At 34.2% G+C, this 20618-nt stretch overlaps 2 protein-coding genes across 2 annotated transcripts in view; one reads left to right on the top strand and one right to left on the bottom strand.

The window, feature by feature from the left end:
- Positions 1-12196, top strand: part of HELRODRAFT_68435 (hypothetical protein) — a gene marked incomplete at both ends in the record, with an annotated part of 15557 nt that extends 3361 nt beyond the window's left edge. The window contains 6 exons of the mRNA XM_009026982.1: positions 1462-1578; positions 1893-1967; positions 7287-7382; positions 7959-8025; positions 11000-11154; positions 12023-12196. Coding sequence (XP_009025230.1) covers positions 1462-1578; positions 1893-1967; positions 7287-7382; positions 7959-8025; positions 11000-11154; positions 12023-12196 — 684 coding nt within the window. The remainder of the gene's footprint in view (positions 1-1461; positions 1579-1892; positions 1968-7286; positions 7383-7958; positions 8026-10999; positions 11155-12022) is intronic.
- Positions 12197-13725: 1529 nt separating this feature from the next.
- Positions 13726-20407, bottom strand: HELRODRAFT_189209 (hypothetical protein; the record flags this gene model as incomplete). The annotated part of the gene is made up of 16 exons (XM_009027281.1): positions 13726-14587; positions 14802-14876; positions 15060-15119; positions 15387-15482; positions 15851-15961; positions 16592-16693; positions 16828-16944; positions 17017-17136; positions 17529-17660; positions 17921-18184; positions 18324-18547; positions 18806-18887; positions 19086-19174; positions 19365-19497; positions 19767-19935; positions 20307-20407. The coding sequence occupies 16 exons, from the start codon at positions 20405-20407 to the stop codon at positions 14465-14467; spliced, it is 1998 nt and encodes a 665-aa protein (XP_009025529.1). The 3' UTR covers positions 13726-14464.
- Positions 20408-20618: the final 211 nt, after the last annotated feature.

Here is a 20618-nt window from a genome sequence, read left to right on the forward strand (position 1 = left end):
ACATGAGCACGCCAAATATAAAAATCTAATTAATCCATCGGAAGGCTCTCGAACAAATCATTACACACCATCTTGAAACGTCATTAGGGATGCGTTTCATATCTATGCTATTCGTGTAGCGCTTAACCATCCTAAATATACAATAAATGTTCATGTGCGGCACACATGTGACTGACATTAAATGCTTGGCCGGTTCTGCTATGTGGACGAACATGCTTACATACTTAAGCTCAATTAATTATCAAATGTTATTTGTTTGGTACATATACACACAAACACACAGAAACACACACACACTTGTCTAGTGTAATACAATATATTTAAGTTTTGCTTTTAATGTCGCTAATTTCATATCGTCTTAAATTTTTTGTTGATTGAAAATTTCATTCAACAAGTGAAAACATAAGAAATAGCAGAGCAACACAAGCAACAAGTTCAACCGCACAAAAACAAACACAACTCAAGAGACACAATCACACACGAAACAATGAGATCCGATGAACCAGAAACACGAATAGCAATTATAAGATTATAATCATCCGGTCTTTCTCTTCATCCTTTTCAACTACAACTAATTCTTCAGTGATGTATGCAGACTTTGCATTTTTTCTATCTCAACTTTCTGTCGTATTTAAAACCTCATTCACAACATTAGTTTTTTCTCCTCATCAGTTTGAAATTTTCAACTGCCTACTTTTTTTATATCGAAAATAATTTTTAATGATCATCTTAAATATGTCCCCATTCCGGCTGGGAGCATTTGCTGCTTCCGCTTCCTCGGCACATGTGCAAGATGGAGTGCCACAGGAGATAACGGAAGTTGTAACAGTGACATGCGCGCTTGCAATAAATCTGGAGTAAGAATTAGGCGGAATGCGCGGTTATTTATGAAACTGTCTAGTGCTGCTGCACGTTTGTCTGTTTTCACTTCCGTTCGAGAGGTTAAAGGGCAGTCTTCTTGTGGTGCTGCAATTTAATGCTGTTCAACGTGATGTATATGTATTTGCTGCTTAAATGCTTTTTTGTGCTTTGTTTGTGTGTGCTTATTCTTACTTGTTTTGACGGTTTTAAAAATAATTTCGAATAATTATGGTACACTCAGTGAATGTTAATATATTATCCCAAATATTTGGTTTTCACGTTGTGAATTAAAATCAATTTCATTTCAAAATTTGTTGAATTAAAGTGCTTGTTTATTAAAAATTATTGATGCTACTCTACCTACACACACACCAATATTTCCAACATTTCCAAAAATATCAAAAAGAAACAACAATTATTACAAGTTGAAGTTTAATTTAAAAATTTTAATAGAAAAAATATGAAACGACCCAAATAACTCTTTTTTTATATATGGAGATCGAAGTGTTTAAAAAAATTTACAGACCGTGTAAACGTTACGTAACACGACGACGAATGACATTTAAGCAAGAAACTTAATAAGCTTGAATTGCATCGCAGATCAAAGTGACCATGACAAACACCGGACACCACTTGATGGCCAAGATTTATTCACCGAACATCACCAACGTCAACATATCTGGCGGACCTCTCTCCTATCAGTACAGGATCAGTGAAGTATGTCTCTCTCTCTCTCTCTCTCTCTCTCTCTCTCTTTCTATGTTAATCTTATTTTGTCTTTTTCCCAGTTTGTACTTAGTGTTTTTGTTGTGTTTCTCATCAACGATCTAATGTTTTTACTAAATATGTTAAATACGTTTATATACTTTTCAAACATATTCCGTTCATATGATTCTAAGCAACAACAACAACACGACAAGCACTGAAAATGAAAGATATAGTTGTACCCGAGCAAGACGAGACGTAATAAAAATTCTGTTTCAATGAATGATTGATAAATTTACTAACTGGAGCTGAACCGATGACACCAGGTTATATTCCACGTTGGGAAGGATGATCGCGATGGCTCGGAACATTCTATTCAAAATGTTTCATTTCCAGCTGAGGTTGGTTGCAACACGTCTGTTTGTTTGGTCAATGATTGGTTGACTGAATAATGATTGATTGATTGACTGACTGACTGACTGATTGACTGACTGACTGACTGACTGACTGACTGACTGACTGACTGACTGACTGACTGACTGACTGACTGACTGACTGACTGACTGACTGACTGACTGACTGACTGACTGACTGACTGACTGACTGACTGACTGACTGACTGACTGACTGACTGACTGACTGACTGACTGACTGACTGACTGACTGACTGACTGACTGACTGACTGACTGACTGACTGACTGACTGACTGACTGACTGACTGACTGACTGACTGACTGACTGACTGACTGACTGACTGACTGACTGACTGACTGACTGACTGACTGACTGACTGAGTTACACGTACATACACTAAACAACATAAAAATCAAATTTTCATTTTTTAAACAACGCCGTAAAAATATTTTTAATGAATAATATTTAAATAGGAAAAATGAGAGTTGGTTTACAATTTGAAAAATTACATAAGCGACATTGTAACCGCACATTACAGTTGACGCCAGATACATTCATTGCTTACAAACAACAAACTATACAACATTTGATAGATACCATCATAACAATTAGAAAAATACAAAAGCGCAGATTAAAAGACACGCACTCAAACACAAACATGAACATACACACACACGCACAAACACACGCAAACACGGACACGCACACAAACACACGTGAACAGAAGAACAGACACACACACGTACAAATATGAATCTTAATGTCATGCATTGAGACACGAGCGGAATATTTAAAAAGCTTATTATGAACTAATACGCACTGCACCATTATTTTCAAGAACATCTCATCCTCGATGCACAGCTGCTGTAGCTACCTACCTACCTTCTCCAATCATTCGCTAATTATCATTTTTTAATCAAGCTCTAGTTTCAAAAACAATCGTAACTGCAAATGATGTCTTAACGACAGAATACTCTTCGTCGTCAATATGTCCAGGAAGAGAGAGAGAGGTGGATAGAGAAAGAGAGAGAGAAAAAAGAAGAGAGAAAAAGAGAGAGTTGATAAAAAAAAATTCTGAACCGGCCTTGTACTATTACGTTGTTGCAACACTAACTTTCTATTTTTCTGACCTTTTGGCATTTTGTGTAGATGGATTGGTTAGCCAACCTATGCGTGTGAATGTTTATTTGTGTGTAATAGCGTGCGTGTGTATTACTATTGCATGTGCACCTGACGAAAGAGTAAGTCTGAATTTAAATATCTGTTCGACGTTTGTGATTGTCTTACAGTTGATGTGAACGCTGCAATTGAAGAGCGTCGCAAATGTACTTAATTCCAACTCTGGCTATCAGTTTATTTCAAAGAAGTTAATTTTTCACGGAATTGTAATTAAAATAAATTATTAATTCCTGTACAATACGAATAAGCAGTATGCATGCATTCATGACAGGACAAACGCACGAAATTTTATACTCTTTGCGTACGAGCGTGTACTGAATCGTCACCAATCCAGAGCCTTTCTTGTCTTCTTTGGATAGTTTTTCTTGAACTGCAACTGTATGAACCTTTTTACTGGTGTCGCATCATCAATAACTGCGATTCAAATAAATAAATGAACCTTTAATGGGAAGAAAAAGTCATGCAAAAATCTAACAAAGTGATTTTTTTATATAGTTGATTTTTCCAGCAATCAAACAGTCAAACAACCAGCAACCAACCAACCAGCAACCAACCAGCAACCAACCAGCCAGCAACCAACCAGCAAGCGACCACTTAAGCAGCAGCATGAAACTTGATTTGAACGACGACGAACATGTCCAAAATAAAAATTTATCATCTTTTAGCGATAGTTATTCAACTGTGTGCATTCTTAGATTAATGTTTATTGCTGTTCAAAAAAATCACTCTCAAACTACTCAACGATTGAATTGAAATTTCACAAATCAGTCATCGTCAACGGTTTCCAGTTCATGTTATGAGCTAGATGCACACACACTTATACACAACTAAGAACACTCATTCACGCACACTACCATACACACGCACACTACATACATACACTTCACACATGCATACAGCACCAAGACAAGCAAGCACACACACACATACACATGCACAATCACTTGCTAACTTTCCACATATAAACCCACACACACACGTGTGTGTAAGAAGACAGAAGCGTAAGAGGATGGAAAGAGAATGATGATGATGATGACGATGATGATAAATGCAGATGATAATGATGAGGAAAAGAGTGTTGTTGGTGATGATGAATATGATAGTGGTAATGATGGTGGGGTGGTGCTGGTAATGAAGAGAGAGAGAGAGAGAGAGAGAGAAAGAGAGAGAGAGAGAGAGAGAAAGAGATATGAACCAGATGAATAGTTTGTCCGTTGGAGCGCGTCATGCAATTCACAATTATGGAACTAAATCTCGACATTACGACGCAGACATTCCAATGTTGAGATGCTGGCAAGATGTAAGGGGATGTCACATCTATGTATGTATGATTTGGTTTGGTGTCATAATGCTAAGTTAGGTTACATTTACATGTGGTGTTATATGTGTTATATATATATATATATATATATATATATATATATATATTTATATATATATATATTTATATGTTATTTACATAACATTCATATAACATATCACATATATATATATTAATAGGTCATTTATATAACATGAGATGTGTGTTGCATGTAATATCATGTTACTTGTAATGTTACGTGCTATGTAACCGACTTGATGTTATATCGTATTGTAATCAGTGAGATTTTTCGCCGTACATGGCTTTATGTTGTCATCTGAGTAAAAGTTTGCGAAACACATATACAAATAATTTTGCAATAATATTTGTAATATTATTTTGATCTGCAAAATCCAGTCATAAATTTTCAATGCGTTTCATGAGTATCCAGTATTTATAGGTACATATACCTAACAAATGCGTATATTGGTATATTAAACTGGCAGTAGAAGAATCCAACCAACTTTAAATAAAATTTTCATTGGAAGGTTCGGTCGATTAGTTATAAATAAAATGACGGATGGAAGATAATTTAAAATAACGAAACTCCGGCTAATCAATCGGTCAAGAAGAAAAATGTCTTTAAAGAAGATGATGAATCTATTTGAAATGCTGTGCGCTCAACACTAACAGGGCAACCACACAGCACTGAACCAACTACTCTTCATAATGCAAATACTTAAGCCTATATACATTCACACATACATACTTGCATACGCCAGCATTCGTACGTATGTAAATACACATACATTTTCACATATGTACATACGCATATTCATATATACATACATACATATGTACATACCTACACCTGCATACGTACATACATACATTCATTCATACTTATGAATGTTTGTGTGCTTACATACATACATACATAAATTCATTCACGTTGTGTCGTTTATAAAGGAAAAGGTCCATTACTCAATAAAAAGTTAGAGAACTAAAAAAATTCAAACGTGAAATGAACGATGAGTAAATACGAAAATAAAATAAAGACAAAAACACTAAATAAGAAAAAGATTTTCCGGCATCGACGGAGGAGGAAGAGCTAAGACGGATGGGACGACAAAAACGTCACTTTGTTCGTTCCGCTGTTTTGTCAGCCAAAATAATTTCAAGTAGACAGAGCTCGGTGTTGCTTTGTTGTTGTTGTTGCCACTGCTGTTGTTGTTACTGTTACTGTTGTTGTCGTTGCTGTTGTTGCCGTTACTGTTGTTGTTGTTGTTGTTGGTTAAGTTTGTTCTTCTTAAGGTATTCGATTAGTTGTTTGTTTGTTATTATTAATTTGTAGAGTGATGTTGTTGACTTTGTCGCAGTTGTTTATTAAACGTTGTTATTGTAGTTGTTGCTTGTTGTTGCTGTTGCTTGTTGTTATGGAGTTTGTGCGTGTTGATTAGGAATAATTGATATTTTTGAGAAATCTTGAAATTGTTCCTAATGCGTCGTTGTGAATTGCTGTTGTGTGGGTGTTGTTAGTATAGATGATGATAAGTTCATTTGATATTTTTGCTGCTGCATTTGCCACTCTTACAAGTTACGCTCATGTCGCGTTACCATTATGACTCCAGAAAATCAAACGTCTCTTCGTAACTCTTAAAATAAATTTTTTTAAATAATCTCAAAAAATTTTGTAATTCCTAAAAATGATGACCTTGCTCCTGAAAAAATTATTCCAATAATGAAGCAAATAAAATAGAAGGATAATGATATCAACGGCATGTGACAGCAAGTAAAAGAGTATGCTGTAAAAAGCACCAACTTTTGCTGTTTCACCTTTGAAAACAAGATAGTTATTTGTTATCTACTACATGGTGGGCAAACTTCGGGCCCGTGGGGTGCATGCAGGGGTGGGAAAACTACGGCCCGAGAGGGGCACACGGCCCACTAAGCCATTTTATGTGACGTTTGACGAATAAATGAAAAATATGAAAGATTGACATTATAACAAAAAAAGATCGTCCGCCGGACAATGTGACCATGAAAAAGGTCGCCGGCCACACGCCACACAAATCCACACATTAGAAATTAAAAAATCCCCCCCTGGTGTATGTGGACGTTGCGATCGTCAACACCAATGTTCAATCTTCATCTTTTCTATATCTTTCACTTCAAACATCATCATCAACAACAACATCATCATTATCAACAACAACATCATCATTATCAACAACATCACCATCATCACTACCATCATCAACAGCAGCATCATCATCCTTTCCAACATCAACATCATCATCGACAACATCACAATCGTCGTCGTCGTTGTCCTTGAAGAAAAAATTTTCTTCTGATCACGTTGATTAAATGTGAAGATGTATTTTATTCCAGTCGGTGGGTTTGGTTGATTGCGTTTAAGAATGTTCTTCAAAATTTTTCAACTTACCAAAAATGCTCATCTTTGGATAAACTGACTGTCACATGCTCCATTTCAACCATTTAATAATACCCGCTTGAAAATAATAATTACTTGATAAATTATGATTAACATACATTTTGTAAAAATGGAAGGAACTTGTTTTACTAGCTATAAAAATCATGTCAAACATTTGATAAAACGCTTGAGCTACTAAACTTGCAAACAATTTAATCATTAATATTTTACAAAATCATCCATCAAATCATTTAATAACACAAATGAGATAACCCAATCAATATTGAACGTCTTTATTATCCAGTCCAAATCAGAATTAATTTTTGCCATTAATTAATCAAACAATCAATCCAAATCAAATACTCAAAACAACCTGCCGATTTAAACATTAGATCCAACTGGTTGGCTACAATTCGGATCTCTATGGCAACTTGAGTCAGGCGCTTTCATCTACAAACGGTGTCGTCATCATTGCTCTTCTCGTTCAGGTATGTGCGTGCATAACATGTGTGTGTGTGTGTGTGTGTAATTTGTGCGTGTGTGTGATTTGTGTATGTGTGTGATTTGTGTATGTGTGTGATTTGTGTATGTGTGTGATTTGTATATGTTTGTGATCTGTGTATGTGTGTGTGTAGTTTGTGTATGTGTGTGATTTGTGTATTTGTGTGATTTGTGCGTGTGTATGATTTGTGTATGTGTGTGATCTGTGTATGAGTGTGTGGTTTGTGTATGTGTGTGATTTGTGTATGTGTGTGATTTGTGAGATTTGTATATGTGTGTGATTGTATGTTGTCTGTGTACAGTAGCTATGTGTGTTTGATGCGTTTTTTATTGTGCGTATATTTGCTTCTTTTGAGTGTGTTGAGTGTTGAGTGTGGTGAGGATATTTCAGTTTAACCTTAACAATGTAAGGATCGGTTTGTAAACGGCTTGGCGTTTGTTGAACAGTTCGATAGAAACCGAAATAATTATTTTAAAAAAATGTACAGCTTTAAACTTTTAAAATGTATGAACAACGCGTTTTCAAAATTTCGAGGATGACGACCTGAAAAGTAAAATTTTAGATAAACGCATCAGGCAACAGCGAGGTGGAAAAAATAACTCAGCACGTCGATCAGCTCATCTTTAAAGGTTCCAATTCACTTTCGTTAATCATGTTCTTCTTGCTGTTGTTTTGTTTTTGTCGTTGTTGCTGTTGTTGTTATTGTTGGTGGTGTTGTTGTTGGTGTTGTTTCAGTATGTTTTCTTATGTTGGGCTATTTTTTGTAGAGTAACATTTGTTCGCGTTGATTTTGCTATAGTGGTTAATAATTTTACTATTGTCCATTTTGACAATGTTGACATTCTTGAGTTACCATTCTGAAAATTATTTTTATAAAATATGTGAGTTTTTTATCTTTTTCATTGTTTGCATGTAGTTCAACACGAAATTGCAGATTACCAAACGCCAGTGGTAACTACGCAATGATTTTAAACACCGCGCAAACTGGTAATCATATTCTAAAAAAAACTTTTCCCCAGTTAGTGTATACATAAATAGAAAAAAAGACAAACAACCCTATCGAAATAATGAGCGTTTGAATTTGTAAGTTTCAGAGCAAGTGACAGCACAGCATGTAATGTGAGCTGGCAATAAAAGAACTATCGGATAATCTCCTTTAATGAATAATCCGTCAATCATAACGAGAAGCGTGCCTCTAACTGCACCGACATATATCTCCTTCGAGATTCACCGGTCCGATCTGAGTTGCTGCATGGCTCACAAACACGCTTATAACTCATTCCACTCGATAAATCAATACTCGTCGTCAACTTGTGTGTACTTTTGCTAAAAAAACTCAATTTTGTTATGGACCAACTAAACATAGCGATTCTGAAACTGCCTGTTGATAAATTTCATTTGAAAAAGTAATTTCAATTTAAAAAAAATCTTTTTACAGATTTTATTTATGTTTTTGTGGAGATGTTTTGTGAGGTTTTCGAGGTATCGACTTACTGTAATTCATTTGCACGTTTCCTAGCTTAGGATGCGGAGAAAATTTTCTAAAAAAAAAATTTCATGTACGCCAATAAAATATAATAGTTGTACGTGTTACACTAGAAGACGTTCATCAAATTAATCCCATGTTATCAATCAGCACACGATCATATCTCACAATCATCTTCTTTCCAACCATCATCGTCATCATTATCTATATCATTATCTATATCATTAACAATTTCTCCATCATTTGTATCATTACAGATAGCACTTCTATCATTGCACTATCATCATTGGGTTACCATACTATCGTCACCATCGTCACCCTTCTAATCATCTTCATCATCACTATCATCATCGTCATCATCCTTCCTATCACTGTGTTACTAAAGGATAAATAATCACACACAAACATAATCATCATAAGAATCAGCATCTCATTCTTCACATTACCATCATATTCGTCGTAACCATCGTCGTCATCGTCATAACCATCATCATCGTCATAACCGTCATCATCACCATTATCTTCTTCATAATCATCACCATCATCTGCATCATCACCATCCTCATCACCATCATCATCATCATCGTCATAACCATCATCATTATCATCGTTCTTATCATCATTATCATCACCACTACAAACATCATCATTACCATCATCATCGTCATCGTTATCATCACTCCCAGCTCTAACATCATCATCAAGACTGGCTTGCTCCACTGACAGCCCCGCTAGCAAATTAATGAGCAAATCTATGACATATAGCCTCTTTAATTATTTAAAACCCTCGAAACATTGTTACGCTCTCTTTTTCTATCTAGCTGCTGTTTTTACTTCAAGCATTAAGCTCTCAAGTCTGTAATACTACGTTTTAGGTTTGTAATGTAATCATCATTGTCATCATCACCATTGTCATCTTCGTCGTCATCATCACAACTATCATCTTCATCGTCATCATCACCATTGTCATCTTCGTCGTCATCATCACAACTATCATCTTCATCGTCATCATCACAACTATCGTCTTCACTATCATCATCGTCGTCATCATCATCACTATCATCCTCATCGTCATCATCACCACTATCGTCTTCACTATCATCATCATCATCAATGCCATTATCATCATCATCATCAATACAATAATCATCATCATCATCATCGCCATTATCATTATCATCACCACATCATTCCTGTCGTCATCACAGCCATCATTTAAATATATTAGTACTTTATATAATTTGGAATGTTAGGTTGTTTTTTTTAAATGGGCGGAGGTCTGTTTTTTAAATTTGTAGTTTATCTTGCTTTTTTCTAAAAAATAAAAATTCATTTCTTTAAATTTAAAATTCAATGCAAGGGAATGAAAGTCTATAATATACACCACACATAAAACATGCACATACATATGTATATAACTATATATATAATTAAATCAAAAAACGTTTAACTAATTAATTAATTATTTAATAAAGTAATTAATTTCTTTAAAATCTTAATTAAAGTATTATTTAATTTGAACGACGAAATTAAAAAAAATAACTGTAGCCTATTTCGAACAAGGTTTTAAACGGCAACCATTCACTCGTTCATTTATTTCATTCATTTTCGAGCTATTTTTTCTCCTCCGAGGTAAAGCAATTTGCAATCTGTAACTGTCTCCAGGTGCCTGGGTGTCTTCGAACTATATCATCCTCTGAAATCCTTTCCTCTTGACTGAAAATAATGGCGGTTCTGACGTTGTAAGAATGATGAGGATGATGATGAGGATGATGATGATGACGACGATGATGATGATGATGACGACGACGATGAGGATGATAATGATGACGATGGGGATGGGGATGAGGATGATGGTGATGGTGATGACAATGATTATGTGGATTTAATGATGATGATGAAGAGGCCTACTGCATGCAGAATTAACAATGATAACTTGTGCCGCTCATTTTATTAGATGAAACCATAAAAATTGTTGTTGCTGTTACGAATAATTTTTAATTAAAAAAATGTTCATTGAATTCTAAAATTTATGTCTAATGAATATTTGTATATTAGGCATCAATTTTTTAGTATGAACATAAATAACGCGGTGCTTGCCTACCATTGCCTACTAGGCAATACGTTGGAGCTTGATGACTGGTCCCTCTTCAACCTGCTACCTTTCGAATCCAACTACATCACATACGAAGGTTCCTTAACGCACCCACCATGTTTCGAAACCGTTACCTGGGTCATTATGAACAGACCTATTTACATGTCTGAAAACCAGGTTGGCTAGTTGGTTGGTTGGTTGATTGGTCGGTCGGTTGGTTGGTTGGTTGGCTGGTTGGTTGGTTGGTTGGTTGGTTGGTTGGTTGGTTGGTCGGTCGGTCGGTCGGTCGGTCGGCCTCTTGATTGGACGGCATGCTGATTTGTGTGGTTGTTTGTCTTTAGTTATTTGACTGACTAAAATTTTGATTCAATAATATTTTTGATTAAATTGTTCAACTGTTTGATAAATAATCGTGGAAAACCATTTTTTTGCCGAAAATGTTACAATTTTATAGATGAACTGTAGAGTTTTAAACGGTTGACGACTGTTTTTTTTCTTACTCAGCCCACATTTTTGTACAGAAATTTTTCATTAAAAACAACCTGCAATAGAGCCATATGAATTTCAAACGTACAGCAACAACAGAGAACCACTGACAATATATTAACGCTCGTGCAATCAATAATTACTTCCATTCATCCATCTTGCTGCTCGTCTAACGTTTGCGGAAGAACTTATCCAGATGATGAATGGAGTAGAAGGAAACTACTGTCCTATTTTTTAAAGCAACTTACCTCCACTTCAATTAATAATCTTTTCACTGAAATGCTTTTCGCTTCGGTTCTTCCGTGCTATCTCTATCAGCATTCTGTCTGGCGTTATCGCTGTCGGAATGTGTTCTTTCATTTTTGCTGGGCTTGTCTTTTCTTATCATCAAACAAATTATTTCTTCTTTAATTAACATTAACGGTTTAGTATGATAGAAAAAACATTTTAAATGTTGTGTTTTGGTCGTCATGAATTATTGCATTTATTTAAAGGAACATTACAACAATCTATTTTTTTATCAAAATTGTTAATGAAGCAAAATGTCATTTATAAAAAGTTACAAAAGTTGAGGAGTTTGAGGTCTGGGTCTGAAGAGAACCCCAAGGGCCCCCTGGTGGACAACAATCGGGGGAGTCAGCCGTTGAACAGGAGACCACTGAGAACCAACATCAACTTCAACAATCCCGTCAGTTCATTATGTACATCATTCACTTTCAAACTCACAATTTAAATTTTTATTATTATTAATAGCTCTTATTATTGAATAATTTGTTAATTAACTGTTAAATTTCAGACGTCATCGTGCTCTATGCATCAGAACCTCTTCTCCTACCACGGTGGTACTTTGGAAACATTTTTTTTTTAAATTTTTCTCAATCTATTTTCCATAGTGATATAAATTCAAAACATTTCACTAAATTATTAACATTTAACTCGAAGTTAACTTGAAGAACGAAGGAACGATTGAGAAGCAGGCTGAGAAAAGAATCGAACAAACAAATCTTCATTCCACGTTATGAAACGTCACGGGACAAAAATATTTTTTTGTCGATCAAACTTGGGAGTTTTGTATAGTTCACTGAGCTATTTGGCACGTTCAGTTTCGAGTACCACTCTGTTATATTTTTATTCATATGGCCACTCTTCACGAATCACGAACTTAAATAAATATCAGACCACTCATCAACTAATTCAATATTATTTATTATGAAGCATCGCCATCGCCTATAACAATTTTTCAATTCTTAAATTTATGCGTTATTGCGCTTACATGCACGCACGCGCAAACATAAACATTGCCCGACATTATTTTCAAAATTGAATATTTCTTAGAAGAAGCAGAAATTAGTGAGATTTGGCGTCATCAGACAATAACTGAAGGCACAAACCAGCTGATGTCACATCAGCACGGACCAATGATTTAATTAGGATTCATAATTGTAATGAAATCACATGTTTGGATAATTGTCTAATTATTTTTCCAATCAAAATGATAGAGATTAAATGAATATTTTTGTACATTGGCTTTAAGGCTACGGTAGTTTGTAGGATTCAGTTTCTTCATATTATATTTTATTCCACGCCATCAATTTAAAGTAAGGATTGGACTGCATTTGATGAATTGGTGCTTCAGAAGAAGCGAGATTCGATTGAAATTTTTTAAAAAAACTCTTGATGGCTGGTTTTATGTGAGTTTTTGAGTGTTATTTGAGTTTTTTTTACCATCTCGTCGTGCGTTCCTTAACAATGACCAAGACAGTCAAAATGTTGAATAAGGAAGGTATTCTATAATAACTATTATATTTTCAAGTGTAATATTCAATTCAATTTAGTACAGTTGAGTTGAAAATCTTTTTATTTTAGATGTTTGATGAAATTTTTGCGCAACAATAAAGTACAATGCACGCATATTTTTGTAGAAAATATTTATTCCCAACTTTATTTTATCTCAATGTTCATATTATCGTTGTTTTGCTTTCAACCGTTTAGCAATCACAATAGCGCGTTCCAAATTTTCAATTATTTTCATCCATATCTTCCATCTTCATCGTTGACTCAACATTTAACGCATTATCACACGGGTCTTTCATTTTTTTTCCTTTAAAATTAAAGTCGTCGTTTATAAATTATAAAAACAGTTAACATCGAACTTAGTATATTTCATTCATTCTATATCTGCAGACCGATGCGATTTACGAATTCTTAATTTAGGAAAAACAATTCGGCCAATTTTTAAATAAAAACACGTGGAGTAGATGCCAATTAGTTCGAATTTACTTTCCTCATTCATATGATAAAACTGATACATTATATCGTGAAAAATCATCTTTGAATTTGATTCAAAGCAATGTTCGGAAACTTCAGTTATATGTTAACAAAGCTATTTCTTCGCACAAAGGTTATGAAAAAAAATAATTAAACAAATATCGATAAAAAGCTGGTAGATCGTACCTCTTAAGTGGAAAAATTTTGATAAGAAATAATGAAAACTTTTCATATAATAATATTCAAAGGTAAGTTTTAATACTGATGTTGTAAAGTTGCTTTCGGTTGAGTGAGTGTCCAACTGAACATACTATTTTTTAGAGTCGTCATGTTTTTAAATTTCATTTAATTAACTCAACAAACCTCCATTCACAAATCGTCACATCGTCTTCGATTTAAAACAATTTATTTAATTTATAACAGTTTCTTACTTTTCGTATCAACTTGTTGAACACAAATTAAGGAATTGCACTTATCAAAGTCAATGAATATAAAAATACAAAACTGGTCGAAATGGAAACAACAAGCACATTTATCTGAACAGAAAATTACAATTCATGATCATTCATGGATTTAAACATTGGCACCTAACAACATTTAACAAAAAATCATCAACGTAAATGCTAATGGGTGTATATGTGAAATAAATATGGACGGGTGGAGCTGTATTAGCATCTAATGGAAACATGCATAAATAGAACGCCGGCAAGAAGGAAGGAACATTGAAATTTACTTAGGTCGTCATCTTGGATTTCAGCTGCTGAATTAGTTGTTGGTTCTCTAGTTTGATGAGTTTGAAGTCATTGCTGATTCTCTCAAGACTCTCTTCGGTCTGGTTGTCTCTTTCAATCTCCAGCTGACATTTCAATGTTTTAAATTTTTAAAGACTATTTGTCCGATTCATACCGAACAAAACAAACAAAGATTCAATAAAATCTACCAGATAAGAACGCTTTAAAAATTTTATGGGGAGAAAATTTTAATAATTTAAATTATATTTTAGAAAATATGCACGCAATTTCCGTAGGAAAATATTGCTTAGAACTTAAAAATAATAAAAAGACCCTTACTTGTTCCTCAATATCTCTCGTCTCTTTCGTTATCTCACCAATCTCTTCGACTGATTTCACTAAAGAACTGCAGTTCTGAGAGAAAAATGCATAAAATGTGTATGATTGTATACATAGCTAACGACTAAACGTATAAATATTCATAATGCTAAACGATTAAGTTTAAATGAAAATTAAGACCAGACAGTCAAAACAAACATATAAACAGACAATCGGACAGACAAACAAAAAGACAGACAGACAGACGTCATAACTTACCTCATGCAGACTTGCCAACAGCTTGTATGCCCTTCGTGATGTTTCATCTGACTTGGCATTCTGATATAGTGTGGTTTGCGCACATTTATCAATGTACATACACATATATATTACGTAATTCTATATTTGAATTTAATCATTAAATCAATTTATATATGTAAATTAAGAAAATTTAGAACAAGAACATTTCTACAGTAAAGTTTCTAAAAAAATTTTTTTTAAATGCGTTGCATAGAGGTAATATAGTTTCTAATAACTTTTGATTAACGTTAAAACAAAACAGAAATCAAAGTAAGACATGAAATAATGAATACCGTCAGTACGAACCTTGAAGAGGAGTTCGTCAGTCACAATAAACGTCCTCTCAAGAACACCGGATACCTGGTTGATCTCTTTCTGAACTGACCTCGTGTCAACAAGAATCTGTTTACGGCAACAATCAACCAATCAACTAACTAATCAATCAACCAAACAACAGATCATCTAATCAAACAACAATCAATCAATCAGCCGATCAATTAATCAGTTGTACATTATTCATAATTTGATTTTAAACCATTTTTTTGTAATCGTCGTTTTTACCATTCTTTAGAACTCACAAATAATTTGAAGTATTTACTTCTTCTTGGAGAACACTTTAAATTGTAATATTCAATAAGAATTTGTAACAGTAGAATAAGAATGAGATTATTTGAAACGTTATTAAACGACAAAGGTGCCATTAAAATTCATGCAGCCCTTATCCAGCACGCATCAGGGCAAATAGCAATCACTCCATCATTCCAAGCAACCTTCTCTATCTCCTGATTCTGTTTCATGATGTTGGCCACAATCTCCAGGATGCGAGTCGTGTACGTCGATCGGCTGGGTCCGTGCGTGGTCATCTTCTCGAGCTCAATCAGCTGTTTGGACATGGTCAGTAAGTTCAGTACATGCTTCCTACGTAGGTACTTACTTAAGCTGTAGCACATTTGATAGCTGATGCCATAAAATCTTGCAAAGTCATTATTAATATTATAATTATTATTATTACGAAATATTAACTACAATATTCAACAGTGGAATAATTAACTTGTTTACGAAATTTTTGAAAATAGATTGAAAAGATCTGATAAGTACGCGGGAAGTACAACAGCAAAAAATAAGTAAAAGTCTTTAGATTCACAGGTAAGTTCGATTGACAAAATCAGTAAAAAAAGGACAAAGATTTCTTCTAGAAACTATAAGTTCTAAATAGAAAATTGGAAAATCAGTTTGAACAATTTAATTTGAACAACTTCGTTAACTGAATTAATTGGGCAGATTAAGTGAATATATTTTTATGCAATAACTCGCTGAAGATGTAACAGTGAAACAACATTTTTGCACGTTCTCAAAGTTGCACAGATCAGATAAGAATCGTATTTTTTAACACTTCAAACAAGCATCAAGATAGGACACAACTATCTAAACTATAAACAACACAATACAACACCACAAAGTGATAACAACATAAAATGAAATAATGGTAAAGATGAATGAACGAAACGAACAAGTTGTTTGTGTAGCAGATTCTTCTCTTGGGCTTGGCCGGATGCCAACTTCAAATTGCACCTCACCTCATTCAACTCGTCTAGCAGATGGTCCCTTCGAGTCTGAAGTTTGTTTGATTGGTTAGTTGATTAGTTGGTTGATTGGATGGTTGGTTTTGCTCGTTTAAAGGTAACAAAGCGACAAATGAAAAAGTAAAAAATTGTCTAAAGTGTTAAAACAAATTTCTAAACTTAACCTCATTGTTATCCGATCGGATTTGCAATCCAATCAACTCCTCCTCCAGCTGTTTCTTCCTATCTTCCCATTGGTTCATCATAGCAGCCAATCGTTGTTCAGCTTCACTAACCACGTTCTAAATGATAAGCAGTCATAATGATTTGAAATACAGACAGCCAATAAAAAACAGTTGGGTAAAAAAACCCACTTCTAATTGGACGATGCTTTCTTGTGCTTCGGGCAACAGACCAATCATCTTCTTCTTCATTTTCGCCTCAGCCTTCCTTCGCTTGTTCTCATTTGTCAAATCACTTATTTGACCTTTCATCTTCAATAATTATGTTGAAATGTAATTATTTTATCCGTCATAAAAAAAGAAAACATTTTTATAGTTATCTGTTTGTGGTTGTATGCTTATCCATTCATTCATCCATCCATCCATTCATTCATCCATCCGTCCATCCATCTATCCATCCATCCATCCATCCATCCATCCATCTATCCATCCATCCATCCAATAAACCGATTTTCTGCCTATTTGTCCATCAATCAATCAATCCACACCAACCATTCATACATTTATCTATTTAACTAACCAGCCAGCCAATCAACCAACCAACCAGCCAGCCAGAAAACCATCCATCCATCACACCATCCATCCCTTCATTCAACCAACCAACCAACGATTTATTAATTTATTAATCCATCCATGCGTGCAACCTGATGGAGATGCTCTTTCAACGACTCCATCATCTCTCCCTTCTCATTCAACTCCCCGACGAACTTCTTCAGTTTATCTTCCAAATCTCTCAACTCTTCATCCTCATCCTTTCCCACAGGTACAGCAACCTCCTGTGATGAATATGATGGTGGTGTTAGGATGACGACGAAAATGATGATGTTTGTGACGATGATGACGATGATGACGGTGGTGATGAGGGTGGTAATGAAGACAATAATGGTGATGATGATGATAGTGATGATGATGATGATGATGACGACGACGACGAAGGCGATGATGATGAAACTGACTAAAACTGTCATAGCCCAATATAATATTGTTAGGAATGATGGAGAACAAATTGTTACAAAAAAAAAGCAAAACACCAGACCAATATTGGCTTAGTATCAGTGAGCTGTTTGTCTGCTTCGACATTGGAAAGAACATGCGACTGTGAAGAAGAGGATGATGATGAGGATGGTGATGTAGCCAACATTTTTTGTTTGGCCCTGAACTTAGAGGATGATGAAGACGATGACGATGACAGCAATGAAGATGATGTCAACTGAGCTGATGATGAAGCTATGTTCGTATGTTTCAATGATTCTTTTATTTGGCTTGATATTTTGGAAAGAATGTTTTCTTTTGACTTTTTCTGTACATCAAAAAATTGTAATAAAACCGTTATTTTCAAATGAAAAACATAAACTTGTAGATATGAATTATAAAAAACTAACAACCACAACAATTTTGTAAATGTAGAAAATTTATTGCGTAAACATCCCATTACAAACCGACAGAATAGAATCCTTCAAGTTATCACTACCACTACTAGAGCTGATGATGTTGTTGTTGTATCTCTCTCGCCTTTCCTGGGCCACTTTCAAGGAGTTGTATTGTAGGATGGAGCAGAAAAGAATGCTTGTTTTGTTGTTGCTGTTGTTTGTTGATGTTGTTGATTTGTTTGCAAACTGTTGAGTCGACAGAGGAAGGTGGTGGGAGTAGTACTTTTGCAATTCTGAATGGCGGATTACAATAACATGTGTGAGTATTAAGTGTTTGTAATTTACCATGTTGCTTGCAAAAATAGATAGTAGACAAATTGAAGTAATTAACACATATTAACCAAAAAGTAAACACAAATGGTGAACGAAATTTCAACAGTTAATGAAGAGAAGAATGAAGATGAAAGAATGAATGGATCAAATGAAGGAACAAACAAATAAATGAAAGAACAAATAAGTAATAAGTGAACGAATGAAAAAGTGAAGTTAACCTTGTGGAATGTTGTTTTGCCTGTCAAACTGATTTGGCACGAGCATGACATGTGCATTGAATGGTCGTTTAACTTTTTCTTCCTGTTTGCAATTTTAAAAATATTTAACCATTACATTAGGTGAATTATTACTTGAAAGTTTAAATCAAAATTTAAACACAATCAACAAAATGAAGAATATATATGAGATTTAGTAAAAACGGTTTAAAATTTATTGAAAAAATGTGTCATAAATAAAACAGTTTATGAATTTTTAATTTAAATAAAACTTGTCATGCACTTTTATGCAGCAGTAAGGTGGCAGCCACGCTTGCTTAAGGAGATGGTTGATGGTCTGGTTGATTGATCTTCTCAGCAAAACTTGTGGAGCTGATAATAAAAACTGCCTCATGTTTAAAAATTTAAAATTGAACATATAAAAAATGTTTAAGTCAAAGTTTTACAGAATTTTATCAATAGTTATTTTTAGTTTATAAACTGAAATAATAAAGCTTTAATGATGTAAACAAAATAAGAAAAAAGGAAAAGAGAGCATAGAGCTTTATGAAGTGAAACATACTTAGACACTCTTGCTCTATAATGGACCTGTCTTTCGGCAGACGACTAATCAGGAAGGAGAAGATCTTTCTCATCTCAACCTCATTCACGTACAAAAATGTATGATAGCCCACTTCTCCTTGATAGTTCAAACCCTACAACCAGTTATAAAAAATTATAGTACATTTAAATAAAAAAACCCAATAAAAGAAGTTAACATTTAAAAATCTTATGTTTTTTTTTCAGAATCTAATTACAAAATGATCTACTGTAATACTAAAAATAATATTAAAATTAGGAGTACAGTACAGTATATCATTTCGATATTAGATTTTGTTTCTAATGCCCATTCAATTAAAAAGAAGACAAATGCAAAAAAAGTTAATGAAATATTTAAAAATAACAGACAAAGCAAAATACAAACCTTAACAGCATCAGCTAGCTGGGTGCCCACTCTGTACTTGGCGGCCATATTTGACGGTAGTTTGCATTTGACATCCACGGATGGGTCAATCAGTCGGATGCACCGACCCACAGCATCGACCACGTTCTCAGCGGATAGCTGACCAACACCACTGATGCCATCTAAATCGCTGGTATTGTGTTATTTTAGTTTGAAAATCAGTACAAAAATGTCTATTTGATTTTAAATTAAGTAATTAAAATGTAAACACTGTAAGTAAGTTGACAGGAAAAATTTGTATTGGTAAACATTCTTGCAGAATAAAACATGCAAATAAAAAATATATGTCTTTTGTAGTTGTATTTTTTAGATAAACTATAAAGTAATTAATTAAATAATTAATTGATAATAATACAAATAAAATAGAAAATAAATAAAATAGAAAATAAATTACTCTCCATCCTATCGGTATCTATTATTTATTTATTTTATGACAATCTCTCTTAAGAACAAAGATAACTGATGGTGTGTAATGTATGATGCGGTGTGTGGGTGTGACACGGTGGGCGAAGGATGGCCCGATCCATCTGTGATCCCTGGATGATAATAGTCCTTCCAGTCCACTGTTCACTCCCCTTTTTTTCTTGGCACTCCCATTTCATTTTGTGACATTCGCAGTTCAAATGTGCCAACAAAAATTCAAGAAACATAAAACAACTTAGACATAAATAGATTTTAGAAATGAAATAAATTTGAATAACATACCAGCCAACCAATTTTAAGGTTTGAAGAATTATTCTGTCCACTTGATCCATAATTTCTACGTTTAAAAACGAACTTAAGTTTCTAAGTAAGCAAACTTTTTTTGGTTAC

This window comes from Helobdella robusta, assembly GCF_000326865.2.
Source record: "Helobdella robusta unplaced genomic scaffold HELROscaffold_5, whole genome shotgun sequence".
Taxonomy (NCBI): Eukaryota; Metazoa; Annelida; class Clitellata; order Rhynchobdellida; family Glossiphoniidae; genus Helobdella; species Helobdella robusta.